General features: G+C 39.2%; 1 protein-coding gene across 1 annotated transcript in view; it reads right to left on the bottom strand.

Annotated features, from left to right (window-relative positions):
- Positions 1-21,092, bottom strand: part of st6galnac5a (ST6 (alpha-N-acetyl-neuraminyl-2,3-beta-galactosyl-1,3)-N-acetylgalactosaminide alpha-2,6-sialyltransferase 5a) — a 96,391-nt gene that overhangs the window by 37,832 nt on the left and 37,467 nt on the right. The window contains exon 3 of the mRNA XM_086153400.1: positions 156-568. Within this exon, the coding sequence (XP_086009526.1) occupies positions 156-568 (413 nt within the window). The remainder of the gene's footprint in view (positions 1-155; positions 569-21,092) is intronic.

Raw genomic sequence — 21,092 nt, forward strand, 5'->3', positions numbered from 1 at the left:
AGTTTTATGCTGGATGCCCTTCCTGACACAACCCTTTTGCAGATTTCTGGGTTTCGGACCGGCTCAGGGAGACACTGCTGCCTGTGAGGCTGCGTTGTATTTCTTTAAGTAACCATGGAAATTGGTCATAACCGTGCACGGTTTGGAACTCTCACCTGTCCTTGCCGGTTTCCTTCTTGAAGAGTTCATCAAACTGCAGCATCTTTTGCCAGGAGATGATGTAGACCTTGAGTTTGGGCAGCACCTGGTTCATCAGCCTCAGGTTGTTGTAGACGAGGCCCTTCCCGTCGCGCCGCATGTAGTTACTGGGACCCCAGAAGATGAAGATGGTGTCCTGGCTGGCGTTCAGCAACTCGTGGCGGCTCCTCAGGACCCGCTGCATGCTGGAATGAGCGATGACCCGCAGGGAGGTTCGGTGACCGACATCCTGGGCGTATCCCCTCGCGGTAGGCGCGTCATTCATGCGGATGACGCACTCGGCCTGGTCGATCTCCGCCCCGCGCCCTCCTGCGATCAGGTGACCCGAGCTGGTCACAAGGGAGCACGTCTGGCAGTGCATCTTCAGAGGCTGGATCGGGGAAAAAAAAAGGAGAATGTTCAAATCCTTTCGCATACAATCCCGCCCTACTGCGCGAAGGAATATGTGGCCTCCTAATCCCTCGTGGAGGCACCTGAAGCACTTCCTGCAGATTTTTCGACTTCCCTACGCACACTTGAATCTCCCTCCCGCCGTCAGAAATACCCAGAAAGTTGTGTTTATCCCTGGGTTTACACAGAAAAATGCAAAGCAGTGAGGAACACGCACCAAGGGGAATCTTTTGGTGTAAAGCTTTTCGTGGCGTGTTTGAGGTCGAAAACACCAGGCTGACAAATGTTAGGAGGCAGAAGCCGCTGCGTTTGGAGCCTGTCATGTTGCTGTGCGATTGGTAGAAACCCCGGAGGCCTGAAAAGGATTCACCTTAAATCATCCATCCTGTTTGTAGAGTTGATTTACTGGAGTCTTTCTCCTGCAAGAAATTGTTTTTATGTTGTTATTGTATATATACATATATAAATCTCCCTCCCTCTCTATATATAGATATATATATGTATATTTACCATGATTTCTGGATTATAAGACGCTACTTTTTTCACACGCTTTGAATCGTGAAGCTAAAACAATGATGCGGCTAATTTATGATTAGTATATATTTAGTATACTTAAGTAAAAAGTGATACTTTTTTGGAGTTTTGCAATATGTGCCTGGACGTTTTATGCTTACTATTTTCCTAGCTTTTTTTTGTGTTTTCTTGCATTTATTTGGAGGACATTCTTGCCGTTTATTTCTTCTCAGTAATTTTTCTGACATTTCTTGCTCATTTTATTAAAGTTAAACTTGTTTGCATTTCTAGAAAAAAAAAAAAAAAGTTTTTGATGAGCTTAAATTCATTCTTGATGATTTTAAAGAAATTCCACAAAACATTTTTCCCCCCAAATAATTTTAGTTAGCTTCTTTTTTGTGATTTATATGTCGATTTTCCGGTAGAGGCTGAATACTCTTGGGTCAAGTTCTTCTTGATTTCTATGTTTTCTCTTAACTGAACCTACGTATAATAATTTCTGGACTATAAGCCTCTACTGTGGCTTAAACAATGATGCAGCTAATTTATGAATTTTTGAGGCTAACAAGCTTCTGCTGCCAAAACATTTAGCCTCATCGTATCGGACCAATGAAATCACTGTGAAATTCTGAGGCCGTTCAATTCAGACACCGAAAATGACAACTTTAATGGTTTTAGTGCGCAGGAGGAAGTCAAAGACAGCGGTCAGCTGGAGTACGACAAAGCAAGGATAAAAAATGGATGGATGGATGGACTTTTCCTTGTCTTATTTATTACCAATAAATAACCAAAAGCCCAACTTCTACATTAGAGGTCCACAACCTTTTTTGTACCAGAGACCAGTTTTATTTCTGACAATGTTTCAGAACGGTTAAAGGTGCGGGGTTTCGAATAATAAAAACATTTGTGGGTTCACAGTATTTAATCTGCTAGCCGCTCACAGCTAGCGGGCGCAGAGCTTATGTATCACCTCTTGCAATGAACCCTTAACTTAGGTAGGAATCTTGATTTTTTTCTTTTAAATGCAATATTTTTGCTGGCTGTCTGCGACACTTCCGCCGTTGCAATGATTGCTGATTTCTTCCCGAAATGTTCTTGCTAACTCGTGGTACCTGATGAGTTAAGTGAGGCAGTTAGTCAAACGGGGAAACAGTCGTTTTTCAGAATAAGATCCTGAACGGCGAATGAAAAAAACTAACATTTGTACCAAATTGCAGACAGTTGAACAAATCACCTGAATAAAATCAGAATCAGCTTTACTGAAATAATTATTAAAATGATTTAGTGTTCCCTCATTTTTAGCGGTAGTTACGTTCCAAGACCCCCCGCTAAAAGGGATTTTCCGTGAAGTGGGGACGTGATAATTTTGATCGTATTATAATTTTGATGGTATTTACAGATATATTAACCCTCAGCGAACCTCACTCATCCCTTTACGAACCTCCCTGCGTATACGTATGTTTTTTTTCTTCGGAAACATCCTTATAAGCAGTTGCTGCTTTTTTTTTGTGGTTGAAAATGGTTTCATAAACTGCCACGCGCCCGTCGATCTAGTTACAAAAATGGATCGGCCGAACCACAAGGTCGTCCCAATCTTGCGACATATTTTTGCAGGGCTTTTGTGGCGTTTGGTCAAGCGCAAGACCAGTCCGATTTCTTCCCTTTCTTGTCGCTTCTCTTCCTCTTCCTCACTGGCAGACTTCATTGTCTTGCTGAGGTCCTCGTCTGTCAACAGATCCAAAAGTCCGTTAAGCCATTGATGCCGTCAGACGTCTCCTTCAAGAACATGCGCCGGCAAAGGAGATTTCGTATTTTAATTTACTTTATAAAATGTAATTTATTTAATTTGACTATGCTTTTTACTGTTTTTTTTTTCTTCTTAGGCTAGAATACGGCTATTTCATCGCTAAAAAATTTTTCAAATAGTAAAGAACGATAAATTGCGAGGAATAAAGTACAAATAAAATCTGCGAAGTAGCGAGGGTGCGGAAGCCAAACCGCAGATTAGCAAGGGTTTACTGTATTATCATAATTTTATTATTTTGATTGGTGGCGTCCACTAACCCTTTTAGATCACAAGGGGCAACTAAAAGCGCATCTTCTACAGTCACAGATTTAGATCAGATGAGATGTACTTTATTGATCCCATGCTTGAGAAATTGATTAGCAGCCACAGCAATACATACAAGGACATGCTAAAAATGAAAGCAAGAAATAAATAAAATAAATAAGATCTGACGCATAAAAGTGCAAAGTATAATCTAACTTGAAAAAAAAAAAAAATCCATATTTACCAATTGTAAGGAGCCGTATTTTGAAGAATAAAATCAGAATCAGCTTTAATGAAATTATAGAGTTTTCAAACCGGTATTATCATTATTATTTTATTATCGTTGATAGGTTGGGTGCACTACTTCTTTTGGCCACAAGGGGCAACCAAAGGCCCATCTTCTACAGTCCAACATGTAGCAGAATAAATTCAGAATCAGCTTTATTGGCCAAGAACGCTCACGCATACAAGGAATCCGGTCCGTTTACGGTTCCAACTCACTGAAGCGACTGGACAATAGGACATTATACACCTTTGCACCAAAATTGAAGTGCAATGTAGTTTGGTCATGAGTCAAGTGAGTGCAAAGAGATCAATAAAATAGGGATATATATGTACAGGTACGTATTATTTATAGCAGAAATGTTTATTGCTGTCTGAGCAGACGAAATTGACTGTTTGGTGACATGAAATGATGAAAACTCGCGTTTTGATGAAGGTATTATCTGTGTTGAGGGGGTGTTGATCAGGTACAGATGTTATTGTTAGCGCACGACACGGTGTGTGAGGCGCCACGGGGATTTGTGTGATTTATTCTCCATTTTTATCATCAAACAAAAAAAAAAAAAAAATACAGCATTGGCAATGAAACGAGTATAATAATAATAATGATAACCAAAAGAAAAGTCCCCGCTTGCCTCTCGGCTCTCGAGTGATAAAACATTTTGATTTGCATGAAATTATTCCAATCCCTTTTTTCGCTTGAATAATAATAATAATAAAAAAATAAAAAAAACATTATCACCATTTTCTCTCCCCTCCCTAATCATTTTTTTTTCTAAATTGTCCTTCATCATTGAGATTAATTAAACAAAAGTCAGTAGAATTATAAGTAAAAGAAAGACGAACTTAAATCTAACAGACCCACTGATCTTAATATCTTCAGCCTTGACTACTGACTTTATGAAGGGTTGTTGAAAGAGGCATTGAATACACACACACACACACACGCACACACACACACACACACACACACACACACACACACTCACACATACACACATACACACACACACACACACACACACACACACACACCCACACAGACACACACACACATGCAAAGACACATCTTCCGTGTCTCAAAAGGTGGAATGTATTCTAACACGCGGCCACTTTTTGTCAACAACATCATCATCTGCCTGCATTAATAAATCACTCGCATGATTTTCGTGCATATTCCATATTAACGTGAAACCGCACCCGTAGTTCCCCCACGTAGGTGTTTCTCCAACAACCCGCCGCCCGAACAGAAAATCAATAATATGCAAAGTGGAGCCCTCCACTGTGCCCTGAAATAGCTCCCGAGAAGAGATATCCTACTTTTTTCGACACTTTTGCCATAATGCAATTATAGCCGCAGCTAAATTTACATTCTCACGGTGGAAGCAGAGCAAATGATAACAGCTGGATGTGTGTGTGTGTGTGTGTGCGTGTGTGTCTGGGTGGTTGGGCGGGTGATGTGTCATTATCACCCCACTGACTTTGACTTATTACCCGGTTATGACTGCTTCATCTGGTTAACGAGACCTTGTGAGGAGGGCGGAGGAAGGAGGGCAAAACGGCAGAGGGGCGATTAAAAAAAAAAAAAAAAAGCTGTATATTCGACGAAACCCTGAGCTAACGAGGTCCTGGTGGTTTTTCGGCGAGGCCGAACCCCCTCCCCCGTCCGCCCATCTCCCACCTGGCAGCGCGCTGACAGCCAATCTGGCAGGTTAGATGTAACGGCGGTGGAGCAGGTCAGAAATCCCATTTTCAGCCCGTGGGAGGGGTCGGAGGGGGCTTTTAAGTGCTCCACGGACCCGGTTCTCTCTTCTTCTGTCGAAAAGAGAATTTAAGTGGGCCGCGCTGGCCAGAAATGGCCTCTTCAGGGAACCCAGTCAGGCTATTACTGAGAAATACTCTGGATGGTCAGAACAAGGCTCTCCATTTTAGCCGGAATTACGCGACCGTTCCAATATGGTGGCTTGACTTGAGGTAATAGAGTCCGGGCCGGACTCCTCCCCGCTCAAATCCAGTTCAATCTATCGGACATGTGCCGAAAATACGTTTTGTTCTCAGTGAGACCAAATTGCAGGACATTGTTCACGATTAAAGCAGTTATTTACAAAATTGTCGTCTTTCTTCGGAGGTCAACAAAATGCAGATTTTTTCAATTGAGCCAATGGACCTTTACAGTCACGCTGAAGTTTATTGTTTGGTAGCCAAAAGAATGTGGTGCATTATTGGTGGTCACTGTCATGCTATTTAATTTAATTTAATTTAATTTAATTTAATTTAATTTAATTTAATTTAATTTAATTTAATTTAATTTAATTTAATTTATTTTTGTATTATTTTGTGCTCTATTATTTTTTATTTTATTTTGGCTTTTGTTTTTGTTCGCTTTTTTGTTGTAATACATTTATATAGTTTTGTTTTTTTTTTCTTTTTTTTTTGTTTTTTTTTTGTTTTGCTTTGTTTTAATACCATACGTCATCCTAAAGTCATTGACTATTTATTTTCAATTTTCTTACTTATGTGTCATTCAAATAGTGAAATAGTAAAGTAATTTCTGAACGATAAACCACAATTTTTTTTCACTTAAACAACGATACAGATAAATTTTGGGGTGGGCTAACGAGCACACGCCTCTAAAACATTACCGAACCAATGAAATGACCGGGAAATTCTGAGTCCGTTCAACTCCGACACCAATGAAGACAACTTTGACGGTTTTAGTGCGCAGGAGGAAGCCCAAGTTAGCGATCGCATAGCTGGTGCAGCTTATATTGAAGTGCGCTCAATAGTACGGAAATTACAGTAATGTTTTTTTTGTCTTCATTTTCAGATACTTTGTTACACAAAATCCCATACATTTTCATTATTTATTCATTCATTGATTCATTATCTATATGTAATCGATACTCGGGTCTCGAGGGGGTTTGGAGCCTATCCCAGATGTCATTGTGCGAAAGGTGGGGTTCATCCTGGATCGATCATGTGGCCTCTTATAGAGACGTAAAACCATTCACCCTCTCATTCACACATCTGGGTATTTTAGTACTCAAACCAGGGACCTTCTTACACGCTAACCCAGGGGTGTCAAACATACGGCCCGCGGGCCGGAAACGGCCCGCAAGGAGGTTCAATCAGGCCTGCAGGATAATTTGAAAGAAAAAAAATGCATAAAAGACAAGGATTAGATTTTTTTAATTAAATACAATTCAAGAATTTTTTGCGAGGGGGCGCGCGGTTTTGGTCAGAATAGAAGACAAGCCGCATCACTGAGACCGACCAATCAGCAGACATTATCAATGCGCCATCTTCTGCTTTTTACAACGTCGTTTCTACCCTGTTCTCTAACTCACCGCTACTCCCTCATCAGCCAAAATGTTGTCATCAAAACAGAGAAAAGTAGATAAAGAGTGTAGAATTTTCCAAGAAAAATGGACTACTTCCTATTTATTTACGGAGACGCACGGGAAACCTTTGTGCTTGGTGTGTTTGCAACAAGTTTCGGTATTTAAGGAATATAATACTCAGCCCCAATACGAGACTCATCACAGTGAAAAATATGACAGCTTGCAAAGACAACTGAGAAGAGATAAAATCAACCAATTGCTGGCAGGTCTGAGGAAACAGCGGTCCACTTCCACCGATAGCCGAGAAATCAGTGAAACAGCGGTAAAAGCCAGCTAGCTAATTGCTAGCGAAAATGTGCAATTTAATGTTCGTCAGCAGCTTCACTACAAAAGAGTATGGTGGAATTCTACTGTTCATGCAACTCCATACATTTTCAGTATGTATTGTATGTGTATGCATGTTTCATGGATGATGTTTACACATTTATAGGTGAATACTTTCTTCCTTACACATTTAATAGCACTCTCTTTAATTTGTAAGATGTAGGTAGGGATTCAATTTAGATTTCATATGCACATGTGTAAATGGTTTAAAAAGCCCTTTCTTTATAAGTCTCATTTAATCTTAAAGTGCATTACTATATTTTTCAATACCAATTTCTTGTTAAAGTTTTCAGTTGCATACACAGAATGCAACTGAAAACTGCATACATGTGAATGATAAAAGTAAATTACATGTTTGTCTAAGGAAATATGAGGTGTTTCATAAAATGTTTTGTAAAAGGATTGTTCATTAAATTCCAGGATTTTTCTAATGTCCTTGTACTTCTTTACACCAAAACAGAAGAAAGACATGATATTTTGGTTATTTATAGCGGAGTATGCAATCATTTTAATGGTTCGGCCAACTCGACATCTACCTCGGCCGTATGTGGCCCGCAATGAGAAATGAGTGACACCCCTGCGCTAACCACTTTGCCACCAATTCTTATAATTTTGGTTTTTGTTAAAAAAATGTTTTATATTTCCCAGATAAATCTTTTCCAATTCTCTCTTTGCATGTCTTTGCATACATCCAGACCTCGTGTGATCAAAAATATTTTTTTATCGTGTAGTATTTCCCTACACGGACGTCCTCAGATCAATACAGCATCGATAAAATCATCTGTTGCCGCAAGGAGGACTCAGAAATGCAACCACGGCTGGTTCAGAAATGTTTTCATTTTCGAGTCATTTCCTAATCAGTCGAAGGGAAAGCCGAGACGGACGAGTTTGAAAATGTAAACACCCTAGGTTTCTTATCCCCCCCAAGCTTAACCCAACTGCACCAAGTGCTTTGCAAAATCTTCTCAATGCAAATCATTTCTTAAAAAACAAAAAACAAAAAAACAGACAATCGCCTTCGATCCATTGCTTTTATGAAATTCTAACTTTATGTCGGATTGCTTTAAGGGTTGATGTGAATTTCCGTTACCGTCTCCACCAGGCTGGATTCAGACGCCATTGTGTGCATTTTTCTGATCTTATTTGTCCTTTTTTTATTCCACTTCTTTTTTTTTCCATTTTTGTATGAATTTTTGACGGTGAAAACAACTCAGGTCCATTGCAGAAGTAAATGTTGAAGAGTTGTAAATAGAAAGTCCACCTCTGAGTTGGTCGTTGGAACCAAAAGAAAAAGAAAAAATAATGTTTTGTTCTATTCTATTCTATTCTATTCTATTCTATTCTATTCTATTCTATTCTATTCTATTCTCTGTATTTATCTTTATATTTATATTTATATTTATATTTATATTTATATCTATATTTATATTTATTGTTGTGCTGCTGTGACAAACAAATGTCCCCTATAGGGATCAATAAAGTATTATTATCTAATTTTATTATCTTATTCTATTTAGTCTTTATACAAGAGCTATATACCTGTTGCTGCATCATAATATGATGTGTAAATACATCTTTAAAATCCAATTTCTGAAAAGCAATAAATAACAAAAACAAAATAATAACAAAAGAAGCATGCTTTTATAAACTATATATATATATATATATATATATATATATTGTAATAATAATAATGCAATTAATTATGTAATTATGTGACAATAATTAACACTTACTATATAATGGGAAATTTGTATTTTCTATTGTCTTTATCTGTATTTTGTAATGTAATCAAGCCATTTTAGGTCATGGATAAGCTGTCAAATATCTAAGGGAGATGGACATTCCCCATTGAATGGGGAAAATGAAAATAATTAATAATGCTATGCTTTGGGAATTTTTTATTATCTATCCAAAAAGAAAACATTATTATTTCATTAAGAAATGAACTATGTAAAACCCGTTCAGTAATCAAGATATGTTAAGTTGTGGATAAAGCTGTCAAATATATATAGTGGATGGAAAATTTCCCGTATACTTGAGTAAAAGTAAAATTCTATTAAATGAATATACTTATTCTCACTGATAATTTTGGTTTTCACTGTTTGAATAGGATAATAATCTATCCTTCTTTTTTAAATTGAATGATAGACATCACATGTTGCCTAAGAGGTGACCTTGTCCCACTTGTGGCTCCAATATTCTGCCCCGGTTTCGGCTGTGGCCTAATAAAGGTACGGAAATAACAGCGGGCAGACAGACAACAGCCAGTCACATCCCCGTTCCGCCACGGGCCGAGGGCCTCCTTATTCCGTCGGCATCCACATCTGCCGGCCGACCCTCGACCCGCTCCGCCCGCGGAGGGATTAACCTTGAGAGGATCGGCGAGGAGCCAAAAGGGGAGCGGGGCCTCGGTGTCTGGACCTTACGGGGAGGAGACGGAAATTGGTTTCGATTGTTTGGGGATCTAATTGAGATGCTGCGACGGGAGCCGCTGCGTCGAGGCGGCGTAATTAATGCAGCTCGGATTTGTGGACATCCGTATTCGCCCCGGACCGGGGGAGCGGTCATGTGACTCGTTCGAGTCCAGCGCCGGAGACTCGTGGTCTCGACGTGACGTCGGTTTTATGCCAATACCGAATTCCTGGAGTACCCTAACTTAGGAGTTTCATTGGGCTCATTGGTCAATTTGCTTTTACATCAAATTTTACTTCAGAATCAGAATCAGAATACTTTATTGATACCCAGAGAGTTGGGAAAGACTAGAATAAAACTATAAAAAAAAAAAAAAACAAGAATAAAAATGACAAATAATAAAATTAAAAAAAATTATATTTATAACAATAATTATATTATAAATAATAAAAAATAAACAGTAAAATAAAATACAAAATAACAAACAAAATAAATAAATGAAAAAAATTAAAGGTATGTAATAATATATGAAAATATTTGTAATGGATAAATATGCGTATTTACCAGTAAATGTAAATGATTAAATGCAATAATTTTGTGTAAAAGTAGGGGTTTTAGTACAGTAAAACATTTATTGCTTAATGGAGTGTCTGACACTCCATTAGAATGAATTGAATGCTCTTCATCTGTTCCAGCCCCACAGGCTTGAAATGGGTTTTTAATGTATAAAAAATATTTAATGTAAAAGAAATTGTAAAACACATGAAAAGATAAAAAAAAATAAAAAAAAATTACACTGAAAAAACCTCTTGAATGAGAACTGAAACGTGAAGAAATTCTAGTCCGGTTGCCATGACAAGAATATTTTAACAAGAATTCACCATGACTTGGATGACTGTGAATCTCCATAGACAAAAGTAAAAATAAGTAAATAAATTATTATAAAAGTAACTGAAAAATTAAGTGGTTTTATTAAGGGTTTCTACCTTGATAAGTTTTTCATTTTGCTTAACCGAACTTACATGCTACATTGTGTTGCTAAATGGAACTTGCACACTTTGCTACACTTTATTGCTAAACTTAATTTAGCGACAGGGTGGTTCTTACCGGTTTTTAAAACAAATGACTCTTCTAACGCCTTGTCCATCGATGCTCCCGACATCTTTTGTACCAAATCCCCGTAAATGTTTCCTGCCTACTCACAGATGATGCTCTCCGTCAAGGTATCTCAGCAACAACAACTTCTCTGTCCCGTCATGGACAAGTAAACAATACACACACTTCTCATGTTATTCTATGTATTTCTCTGGGCCACCTAGTGGTGGGCGGCACGTACGACTATTTTTAGATGACACTTTTCGGACAGTGGTGAGAACTCTATTCCACACTCGGATCTCAGCTAGTATCACAGTAGTGACATGCTGCCAGGGGGAGGCAGGAGAGGCTGTGCCTCACTTGCTAATCTTGGAAAGAAAAAAAATGTAAAATGAAAAAAAAGAATGAAATGGTTATATTTAACAGTTGCACAGGTATTTTTTCATTTAACTTCACTACTTTTAGATTGTTTTTTATTGCTGGGTTTTAACATTTATTTTTCAAATACTGAGAAGAGACGTGCGGTGAGGCTGTGAACTGTTGAGCCTTAAAGTTGATTGCGCTATGATGGCTGACTGCTGGCATGCTCTGCACTAAGACTGGATTGCTGTCTCTCTGTATGCAGCTATTAAAATATTTAAACACTTTTGCAAAATGAACTCAATTTCCAATTTGTCAACAACTGTATGCGTGTTACTAGTTTCTTGGGCTGAGTGATCATAAAACAGCTGCCAAGAGCCACTAAATGAGGCACGCAGTTCTCCTGCCTCATGGTAGGGGGCGCTTGTGATTCTTCGGCTGCAGAGTACAGCTAGTTAGCAAGTCAAGTGCATCAATCCATTTATTTTTTCCTCTCCTCACTTTCACAATGGAGGATAACATATCCCAACTTAGACAGTTTTCTAAATTAGATTCGCATGGACTTCATTTATAAGAAAAGGTAAGACCACAAAAATCTTTATTTTTAATTAAATGTGCTTTTTATGTGCTACAGTTTATATGTGTGAAAAAAGGTGATTGGAGAATTTAAACATAATCTGTTAACTGCTGCCAATCAAATAGTGAATAAGCTACTATGTAGAGTTTATATGTTTGTGAATCTGATTAAGATGAAACCAGTGCCTCACCAGCCATTAACCTCACCACATGTCACTGCCTCACAGAAAAAAAAAAAAAAATCAAGAGTGATGACTTGTATCTTGGAGGATTTGCAAATCAAAGGTCAACTGTATATGCAGTTGGCATATGGCATGACCCTCGCTACTTTGAGGATTTTTTTTTTATAATTCGGTTCTTGCGATTTACCATTCTTTAGCGTTTTTTTGCAAAATTTGAAGTTTTTTTTTTTTTTTTTTTTTTTTATGATTGAATAGCCATAGGTCAACTGTATATGCAGTTAGCATATGGCATGACCCTTGCTACTTTGAGGATTTTTTTTTTATAATTCGGTTTTTGCGACTTACCGTTCTTTAGCATTTTTTTTGCAGAATTTAATTTTTTTATGATTAAATAGCCATACTGCAGCCTAAGAAGAAAAAAATGTAAAAAGTATAGTAAAATTAAATTAAAATTCATTTTATAGAATTATTAAAATACAAGATCTCCTTTGGTAAACAAAGATACCCAGCAGCGCAGAGATTGCGAGATCTTATACGGAATAACATTTGCTGAGTAGATTTGTACTTGGCATGCTATTGGCTGATTGAGCATGTTGTTCCGTTCCTCATGTTTATTGGTTCATGGAGAGAAGCAGCTTCTCTCCTTGTAGGTTGTGCCCAGCATACAATGCTCTGGTCCACTTTGCGTAAGTCGTTGTATTCTATTTCAATGTTAATTGTATGTTACAACAATCCAAAAGTTTTTAGTCTACTGTATAAGAGTATGGAAAGCGTAATACAGTCAATGGTGGATTGATAAAAGTTTGTGGGTGGTTTGTAAAGGGTTGAGTGAGGTTCATTGAGGGTTAATATATATGTAAATACCATCAAAATTATCACTTAGCGGAAATTCACTTTTCACAGGGGGTCTTGAAATGTAACTCCCGTGAAATGTGAGGGTACACTGTGTATATATACATATATATATATATATATATATTTCTTTTTTTCAATGGTAAGTTCTCATTTTGTCGCTCTGTAGGTAAGGTACAAATAAATGGTCACCTCTGCCTTGCCCGAGATCATTTATTGGCGAAATTGCATCTGCGGCGTCACTCCAGAGACGTGCCGCACCGGGGATGTGCCGCGGGAAGATTATTACTGTTCAATTTAAAAGTCCGGCACTGTTATCAACTTAAAAAAGAAAAAAGAAAAAAGAAAAGAACTGCAGGGGTTGCAAAACTTGTGAACGTTAACCCTCTCAGGAATGGTGCAATCTACGGCTCTTCTGCACCGACCAACAGGAAGCAACGCACGCGGCGGAAGAGTCAGCTATTGTTACCGATTGTAGCTTAAAGGTCGGCGTCGGTCGACACCTTCCCATCGGGCTCACAGTCAGCGCCGAGACTCCCTCGCCGCTTGTGGGCAAAACAGGCCGTAATTGGTGGTTAGGACTGACGTTGGGTTTTAAGGGGGTGTGAAATCAGCTTTAATTCCAGACTGTCACGCCGCCGCCCCTCCACGCCACCAACACCACTTCACTTCGCCTCTCCTCCTTCTTCTCCTCCCTGCTCCAGCGCACCTCAGTCCCTTGAGAAAAGCCATACTTACGCTGCAGTGAGCCATTACGCCTGACGTATGCCGAGCCTCCTCGGAGTGGAGAAACAGCACTGGAGTGTTATTGATTCTGCGCGAGTGAATGAGGGAGGGGGTGCAAATAGAGCAAAGCCTGGCGAGCATGCCGGGTCCGGGGGAATAGAAGATACGGACGGTGAACGCCGGGAGCCGAGAGGCGGCAATCATCATCCCACCAGCGGGATGCTGTCTGGCTGTCTGCAGTCGCCTGGAGACGCCCCAATAGAACAAGGCGTTCTCGCTGTCCTCCAGGCCGACCTTTAGGCTCAGCGGTGAAGCCTTTGTTCCGGTTTCTTTTTGGTGTTTTTTGCCCTCGTGGCTTCCAGAGACAGCTGGGAATCATCTGGAGAATAGAGCACTCTCAAAGGGGAAACTTCTGACTGGATATTTAAGAAAGGGGCCTGTTTCTTACATAAAGAAATGGGTTCAAGGACCATGTGATGGATATGGTGTCAGGCTGAGGTTCATGAGACTCAGCGGGGAGACAGAATGAGCGCCCAGTACATTTGGAATAGAAACGCAGATCATTTGCACTTTTGCCAGATAGCTTTAGCCTCAATGTAAACATGATGAGTCAAAAGGTTAAACCATTTCCTACCCCCATCGCCACGGTGATCGCTCATCATTTGGGATATAACGGGTCATTTATACCCTACATTAAATAAGAATACAAACTGAGCTTTCTGTTCATTCCCTGCGTAATTGTGCACCTGTTCGGAGAGTTTGCAGATGGGTAGCCTAACGCAGTAAACAGAGTAGTACCCCTGGAAGGGGAGCTGCTCAGGATGTCAGAATCACCACTGTTTGGTATTGTTATCATCATTTGTTATTGTCTGAAATGGAAACGGAATATATATGTGTGAATGAGAGGAACCCGGATAGAACGGTGAGGTTATAAGGAGTGGAGATCAAGAAGTTGGATGATTTCAAGTACTTAGGGTCAATAGTCCACTGCAACAGAGAGTGTGGAACAGAGGTAAAGAAAGGTGTTCAAGCAGGTTGGAATGGGTGGAGAAAAGCGTCAGGGGCACTATGAGATAGAAGGCTATCAGCCAGAATAAAAGAAAAGGTGAACAAGACAGTAGTGAGACCAGAGATGCTGTGTGGACCAGACACAGTGACAATGACTAAAAGACAGGAAGCAGAGCTGGAGATCGCAGAGATGAAGATACTGAGGTTCTCTTTGGGGTGACCAGGATGGATAGGATCAGGATTGAGGCGGCGCATGTTAGATGTTTTGGAGTGAACCTCAGAGAACCCAAAATGAGATTGTCGGGTCATGTACAGAGGAGGGGTATTAGATATAATGGTAGACGGATGCTGGAATTGGAGGTCTAGAGGAAGACCAAAGAGAGGATTTATGGACATAGTGATAGAAGGTATGAAGTTAGTTTGTGTGAGAGAGGAGGATACAGATATGGGGTTAGATGGAGAAGGTTCGCTGTGACGACCCCTGAAGGGACAAGCTAGAAGGGAAAAAAGAAGAAGAAGCTTGTACTTGTCAGTGCTTCTTATGAACTTGCAGGAAACAAAAGGCACAAGTGATTCATAAGAAAACGTTAAAAAAAAATTCCTGCGACCGTTGATCAGGTAACATTCAGGCTGGTGTCTGCTAGAAGTAATTTATCATTTTACAACTGTGTTACTGTTCTACCCATCCCAACCTTAACCTTACTAATTGGTGCCTTGACCTTGTTTAGCTCCCTGCAATAATTTAAACCGAGCTGCAACCTCCGAGCGTCTGGAGGCCGATAAGCTTTGCAGTGCAGGTGGTGACGGACCTGCTGAGCGTTCATCAATGTCAAATTACTTGGAGGAGTATTTGTGAGATACAACCCCCAATTTTTTTTTCTCATCTATCACTTTTTGTCTGGCATGGTATCGATCGCGTGATGAGAGCATGTTGAGAAGATTGTTCCCATCGCGCACGTTTTCACACTCAATCCACACGTGTGCATGTTTTCCAAGCTCTAGGGCAATGTTAATACTTAAGTGCCTAAACTAATAATGATAATAAAATCTGCATATTGTCATAAAAATATAAATGAATAATAATGATGATAATGATAATAATAATAATAATAATAACAACAATGATAATAATGGTGATAATATCAATAACAATACGAAGAACAATAAGATAAATTATTATGTCATCATTAGTATTATTATTGTTGTTGGTAATAATTGTTATCATTTTAAACCCTATTATAATGACCAATAAGGTCTGAATAATAATATATTTAATATTTTACTCGTTTAATAATAATAATGATAATAATAATACATATTATTATTATTTTATGTATTACATACATTAATATATATAATATATATCATTATTGTTATTGTATTATTGATCCCATACAACGAGTATGTTTCGTAAACTTTTTCAATGACTTTCTTAATAAAAGCAGATAATTAACTGATCTAACGTTTTCTTGGGCGATTGAGTGAGCGTTGCACAGATACAGAAAAATCATTTCTGAATCAAATCAATCATTTGAGTGCAGATATAATGGTTTCTTTGCTATTAGGTTCTTATAATAGACTCTAGGTTATCATGGTGGCTCGGTGGTTAGTGCTTTTGCCTCACAGCAAGAAGGGCCGTGGTTGGATTCCAACAGGGAGCCTTTCTGACAAAAAACAGAGGCATGCGGAGGCATGGAAATGTCTATGAGAGGCTACAATAGAGTCTCTTGTTAGATTATTCAACAGGATCTTAGAGAGTGGGAAGATGCCTGAGAAATGGGGAAGAAGTTCGAAGGTGCCCATTATTAAGAATAAAGGAGATGTGCAGAATTGCAGTAACTATAGAGGGATAAAGTTGGTAAGCCGTACAATGAAGTTATGGGAAAGAGTGGTGGAAACCAGATGAAGAGAAGAAGTCAGTAATTTATGAGCAGCAGTATAGCTTCATGCCTAGAAAGAGTACTACTGATGCAGTATTTGCTTTGAAAATTCTACTGGTGAAGTACAGAGAAGGTCTGAGGGAGCTGCATTGTGCCTTTGTAGACCTCGGAAAAACAGGCGAGAGGGTGCCAAACGAGAAACTCTGGTATTGTATGAGGAAGACTTGAGAGGCAGAGGGGTATGTTGCATTGGTGCAGGACATGTATACTAGCTATGAGACAGTGGTGCGGTGTGCCGTAGGTGTAACAGAGAAGTTCAAGGTGGAGGTTGGACTTCATTGGGGATCGTCTCTGAGCCCCTTCTTGTTTGCAGTGGTGATGGACAGACCGACAGATGAGGTTAGACAGGAATATCCATCGACCATGATGTTTGAAGATGACATTGTGATCTGTAGTGAGAGCAAGGAACAGATGGAGGAACATCTAGAGATGTGGAGGTATGCCCTGGAAAGGAGAGGATTGAAGGCTAGCCACAGCAAGACAGAATGTATGTTTGTGAATGAGAGCAACCCAGTTGCAGCGGTGAGGCTACAGGAAGTGGAGATCGAGAAGGTGGAGGACTCCAAGTACTTAGGATCAACAGTCCAGAATAAAGGAGAATGTGGAAAAGAGTTGAAGAAATGAGTTCAAGCAGGTGGGAATGGATGGACAAGACTCTTGTGAGACCAGTGATACTGGATGGTTTGGAGACAGTGGCATTGAAGAAAAGACAGGAAGCCAAGCTGGAGGTATGACGAGGACAAGGGACAGCAGAGGGACAGCATATAGAATGGTTTGGTGATGTACAGAGGAAGGATAGTGAATATATTTCTAGAAGGATGCTCGGGTTGGAACTGCTAGGTTAGAGGTCTAGATACCAAAGAGAGGTAGTGACATACTGAAAGAGGACATGAAGTTAGCTTGTGTAAGAGGAGGATAGAGAGAATAGGGTTAGCTGGAGGACATTGATGCTTTGTGGTGACCCCTGAAGGGAGCAGCACCCATTCACACATGTACAATTTAGGGTGTCTAATGAATATACTGCATGGTTTTGGACTGTGGCAAGAGATCCATGCAGGCACAGGAAGAACGGGAGGGCTCCACACAGAAAGCCCTCCAGTCGGAATCCAACCAGGGACCCTCTGGTTGTACGTGGTAGCACGAACCACAAGCCCAACCTCGGTGGCTTGAGAAGAAAAATTAATGAAAGAAATGGGAGGATCAGACTAGCCTGCTAGGCTAACGCGAGGTAAGAGGAAACAGGGAGGTTGAGAAACAGCTGGCATCTGACCTTCTGGTGTCACTTCAGAAAAGGATGAGGCATCAATCCTTTTAATGGATTGGGTTGTCGCTTGGAAGTAAACTGGACTAATCACTGTATATTTCAGAGTGTGTGTGTGTATGTTTGTGTATGTGTGTGTCTATGTAGTCCGGCACGAGGCCCAATTTGGTGTTCTTGAAACTGCCGTATCCCTCCCAAGTGGCCAAATATTTCTACTTTGATCGCAAACAGGCCCACGAAGGCACAAATTAAATCCACTCTGTAATAGCACTGTCTGTGTTGACTCTCTCTCTCTCTCTCTCTCTCTCACTCACACACACACACACACACACACACACACACACACACACACACACACACACACACAGCCACGAAGAGCACTCTTTTTCCCCGCTCCCGCTTGCTTTGAAGATTACATCCTCGCCGCGTCTTCAAAAGCGACGGATGGTATCGGTTGTTGTTTGAACCGATCCACGCTAATAAGATCATCAGCCGTGTCACTTATCAGAGAACAAAAAAATGCACACACACTCACACACACACACACACACACACACACACTCCACCGGTGAGTGTATCTATTAGGCTCTTTTTAGGTCAGATTTTTTTTTCTTCTTTGGAGGAGGAGGATAATTGCCCCCCATCAAACATGCATCCCTTTCAAGGTGCTCAAAGAAAACTCAGCCCTAATTAAGATCTGAGCGGTCGGCGCCGTCGACCCGGGGTTCGACCGCTGACCGCCGCAATCCCTAATTGCCCCGGTTTTCGATATCATCCCTCCACTTCTCCTCCCCTTTCATTAGTTCCCCTGCCGGCTCCTGCTTCCCACCTAGCATCCCTTTCTGATGACCGTCGACCAACGTCAACAATGCGGACAAAGCGCAGCTAATCACAATAACAATACAATTAATATAAGGCGCCTTGCTCGACATCCAAACACAAAATAAAGACATACATACATGACATACGGATTTTAAAAGAGAAAATAAAAAATAAAAACAAATGTGACAAAGTGGAAAAAAATAAAATAAAAGTAAAACTAAAGATTGAAACTATATATAAAACATAAAAATGAAATGAAAAAAATTTGAGTTAAAAATAAAATGAAAAAAAAATAATGTTGAAATAAAAAAAGAAAATGACAATTAAAATGAAAATAAATGAATAAATAAATTAGAAATAAAAACTAAATACATTGTAAAATGTAAAAATAAAAAAATGAAAATAAAAAGTTAAAAATTAAATAAATAATATTTAAATTACATGAATACATAAATTCAAAATAAAAATGAAAAAATCATGAACTGTAAAATCAAAAAAAAATAAATTTACACATGAAAAAATAAAAGTGAAAAAATGTAAAATGTAAAATAAACTGAAAATGAAAACATTCAAAATTTAAGGTAAAATAAACTGAAAATGAAAACATTCAAAATTAAAGAACAAAAAATTAATTTAAAATAAATAAATAAACGAGTTAAAGAAGCTTCTCCCCCTGTAGCTTAAAGGTGGGGGGGTTTAATTCTTCCCCCATCCAGACCCCCTGCTTCTCATCCCCCATCCCCATTTCACCAATACCCCTTCACCTTCCCTCATGGCTACTGTCTGTAGCGTTGCATTTCTCTCTAATATCCAACACTTCACATCCTTGGGTGCACAATAGGAACTTGCTTGAATATGTTTTCTGTTCCTTCCTCTGATTCTGGGTGTTTTTTTTTCTGGTTGATAAAATAATTAATTATAATTGCAAATACGAGCTTGATTGGTCCCACTGAGATCCTTTTTTTTTTTTATACCGGCATGCGGAAAAAGCTGCTGGCTTCACAGAGGATCGTCGAGCTATGACTCCCCCTTCATCGCCAACAAACACAGTTGGTTGTCGCTGTTTGCAGTGATCTTTATTTTGTTTGTGGATTTTCTTCATTTGACAGTGTATATGTGTGTGTGTGTTTGCTGCAGAGATTCACTCCTGCTGTCAGCTGGAGAGAGGAGGAATTACTCCTGCTGTATGGAAGTATGATGTTGCAGAGGTTATGGGATCTCCTAAGTCTGCATGGGTTCCTCTTCAGGTTCTCCGGCTTCCTCTCAAAGTCCAAATGACACAGTGAATGGTTGGATATCTCTATTGTGCCTTTGACAAATGACCTGTCCAGAGAAAATCCCAACTTTTCTAAGTGTTGATTCGGACGGGCTGTTGCTAGGAATTCAAATAATTATCTTTTTTGCTGATTGTCTTCTTTTGCAGGCTCAGTGGTTAAAGACTTTAATGTGAAACTTGTTAATTGCTTGCACGCTTTTACTAAAAATGGTATTTAAATATTGTATTCTGGCAACATACTTGTTGCATTGGATCAATAACAACAACAAAAACAACAACAGCAACAACAACAACAACAATAATAATGATAATCATACTAATAATAATCATAATCATAATAATAATGGTATTATTATTATAATAATGCATGTACATAACACATAATAATACTACATATATGTATTATGATAAACAATATAATTTATAATTGTATAATTTATTATAATTTAGCACTTAAACACTTAAATGGTAAACTTGTCAATTACCTGCACACTTTCAGTAAAAATGGTATCTATAAAAATATTCTGGCAACATGCGTTGTATTGGATCAATAATAATACTTATTAGATAAATAATAATTGTGTATTCTCATAATAATACATATTATTATGATTTAGCTAAAAAAAATTGATACATTTAATTTTTATCATTGATTTAAGTGTAATTATCACAATATCAAGTTAGAATCTTTCTGCTTAGTCCTCACAAATACTTTTGTGTCCTTATCTTTTCTTATTCCAAACATAATTTTCAGACACTTCTCTGTCTTTACAAATCCTCTGCCAAAAGAATGTCAATCCCGAACGGATGCAAAAAAACACTCATAAAAACAGAGTGGGATGGCGTTTATGCTTGGTTTCAAACGTTAGCATGATAGCCTGCAGGCCATTGCAGGCAATAACATGGCCTACAATGAGTCTGGGTCTTCAGTGAACATGTTGTTGTTTTTTGTCAGAAAGGCTCCCTGTTGACCTTCTGAGCTTCTCTCAAAAACTTCTATGTGCTGTCCCTTTACTGACCCTTGTCCTCATCATACCTCCAGCTGGGCTTCCTGTCTTTTCTTCAATGCCACTGTCTCCAAACCATCCAGTATCACTGGTCTCACAAGAGTCTTGTCCACCCATTCCAACATGCTTGAACTAATTTCTTCACCTCTTTTCCACATTCTGGACTGTTGATCCTAAGTACTTGGAGTCCTCCACCTTCTTGATCTCCACTTCCTGTAGCCTCAGTGCTACAACGGGGTTGCTCTCATTCACACACATACGTTCTGTCTTCCTGTGGCTAGCCTTCATTCCTCTCCTTTCCAGAGCATAACTCCACATCTCGAGATGTTCTTCCACCTGTTCCCTGCTCTCACTACAGATCACAATGTCATCTTCAAACATCATGGTCAATGGATATTCCTGTCTAACCTCATC

This window comes from Fistularia commersonii, chromosome 10, assembly GCF_037954325.1.
Source record: "Fistularia commersonii isolate RoL2024-O1a breed Wild chromosome 10, RoL_Fcom_v1.0, whole genome shotgun sequence".
Classification (NCBI taxonomy): domain Eukaryota; kingdom Metazoa; phylum Chordata; class Actinopteri; order Syngnathiformes; family Fistulariidae; genus Fistularia; species Fistularia commersonii.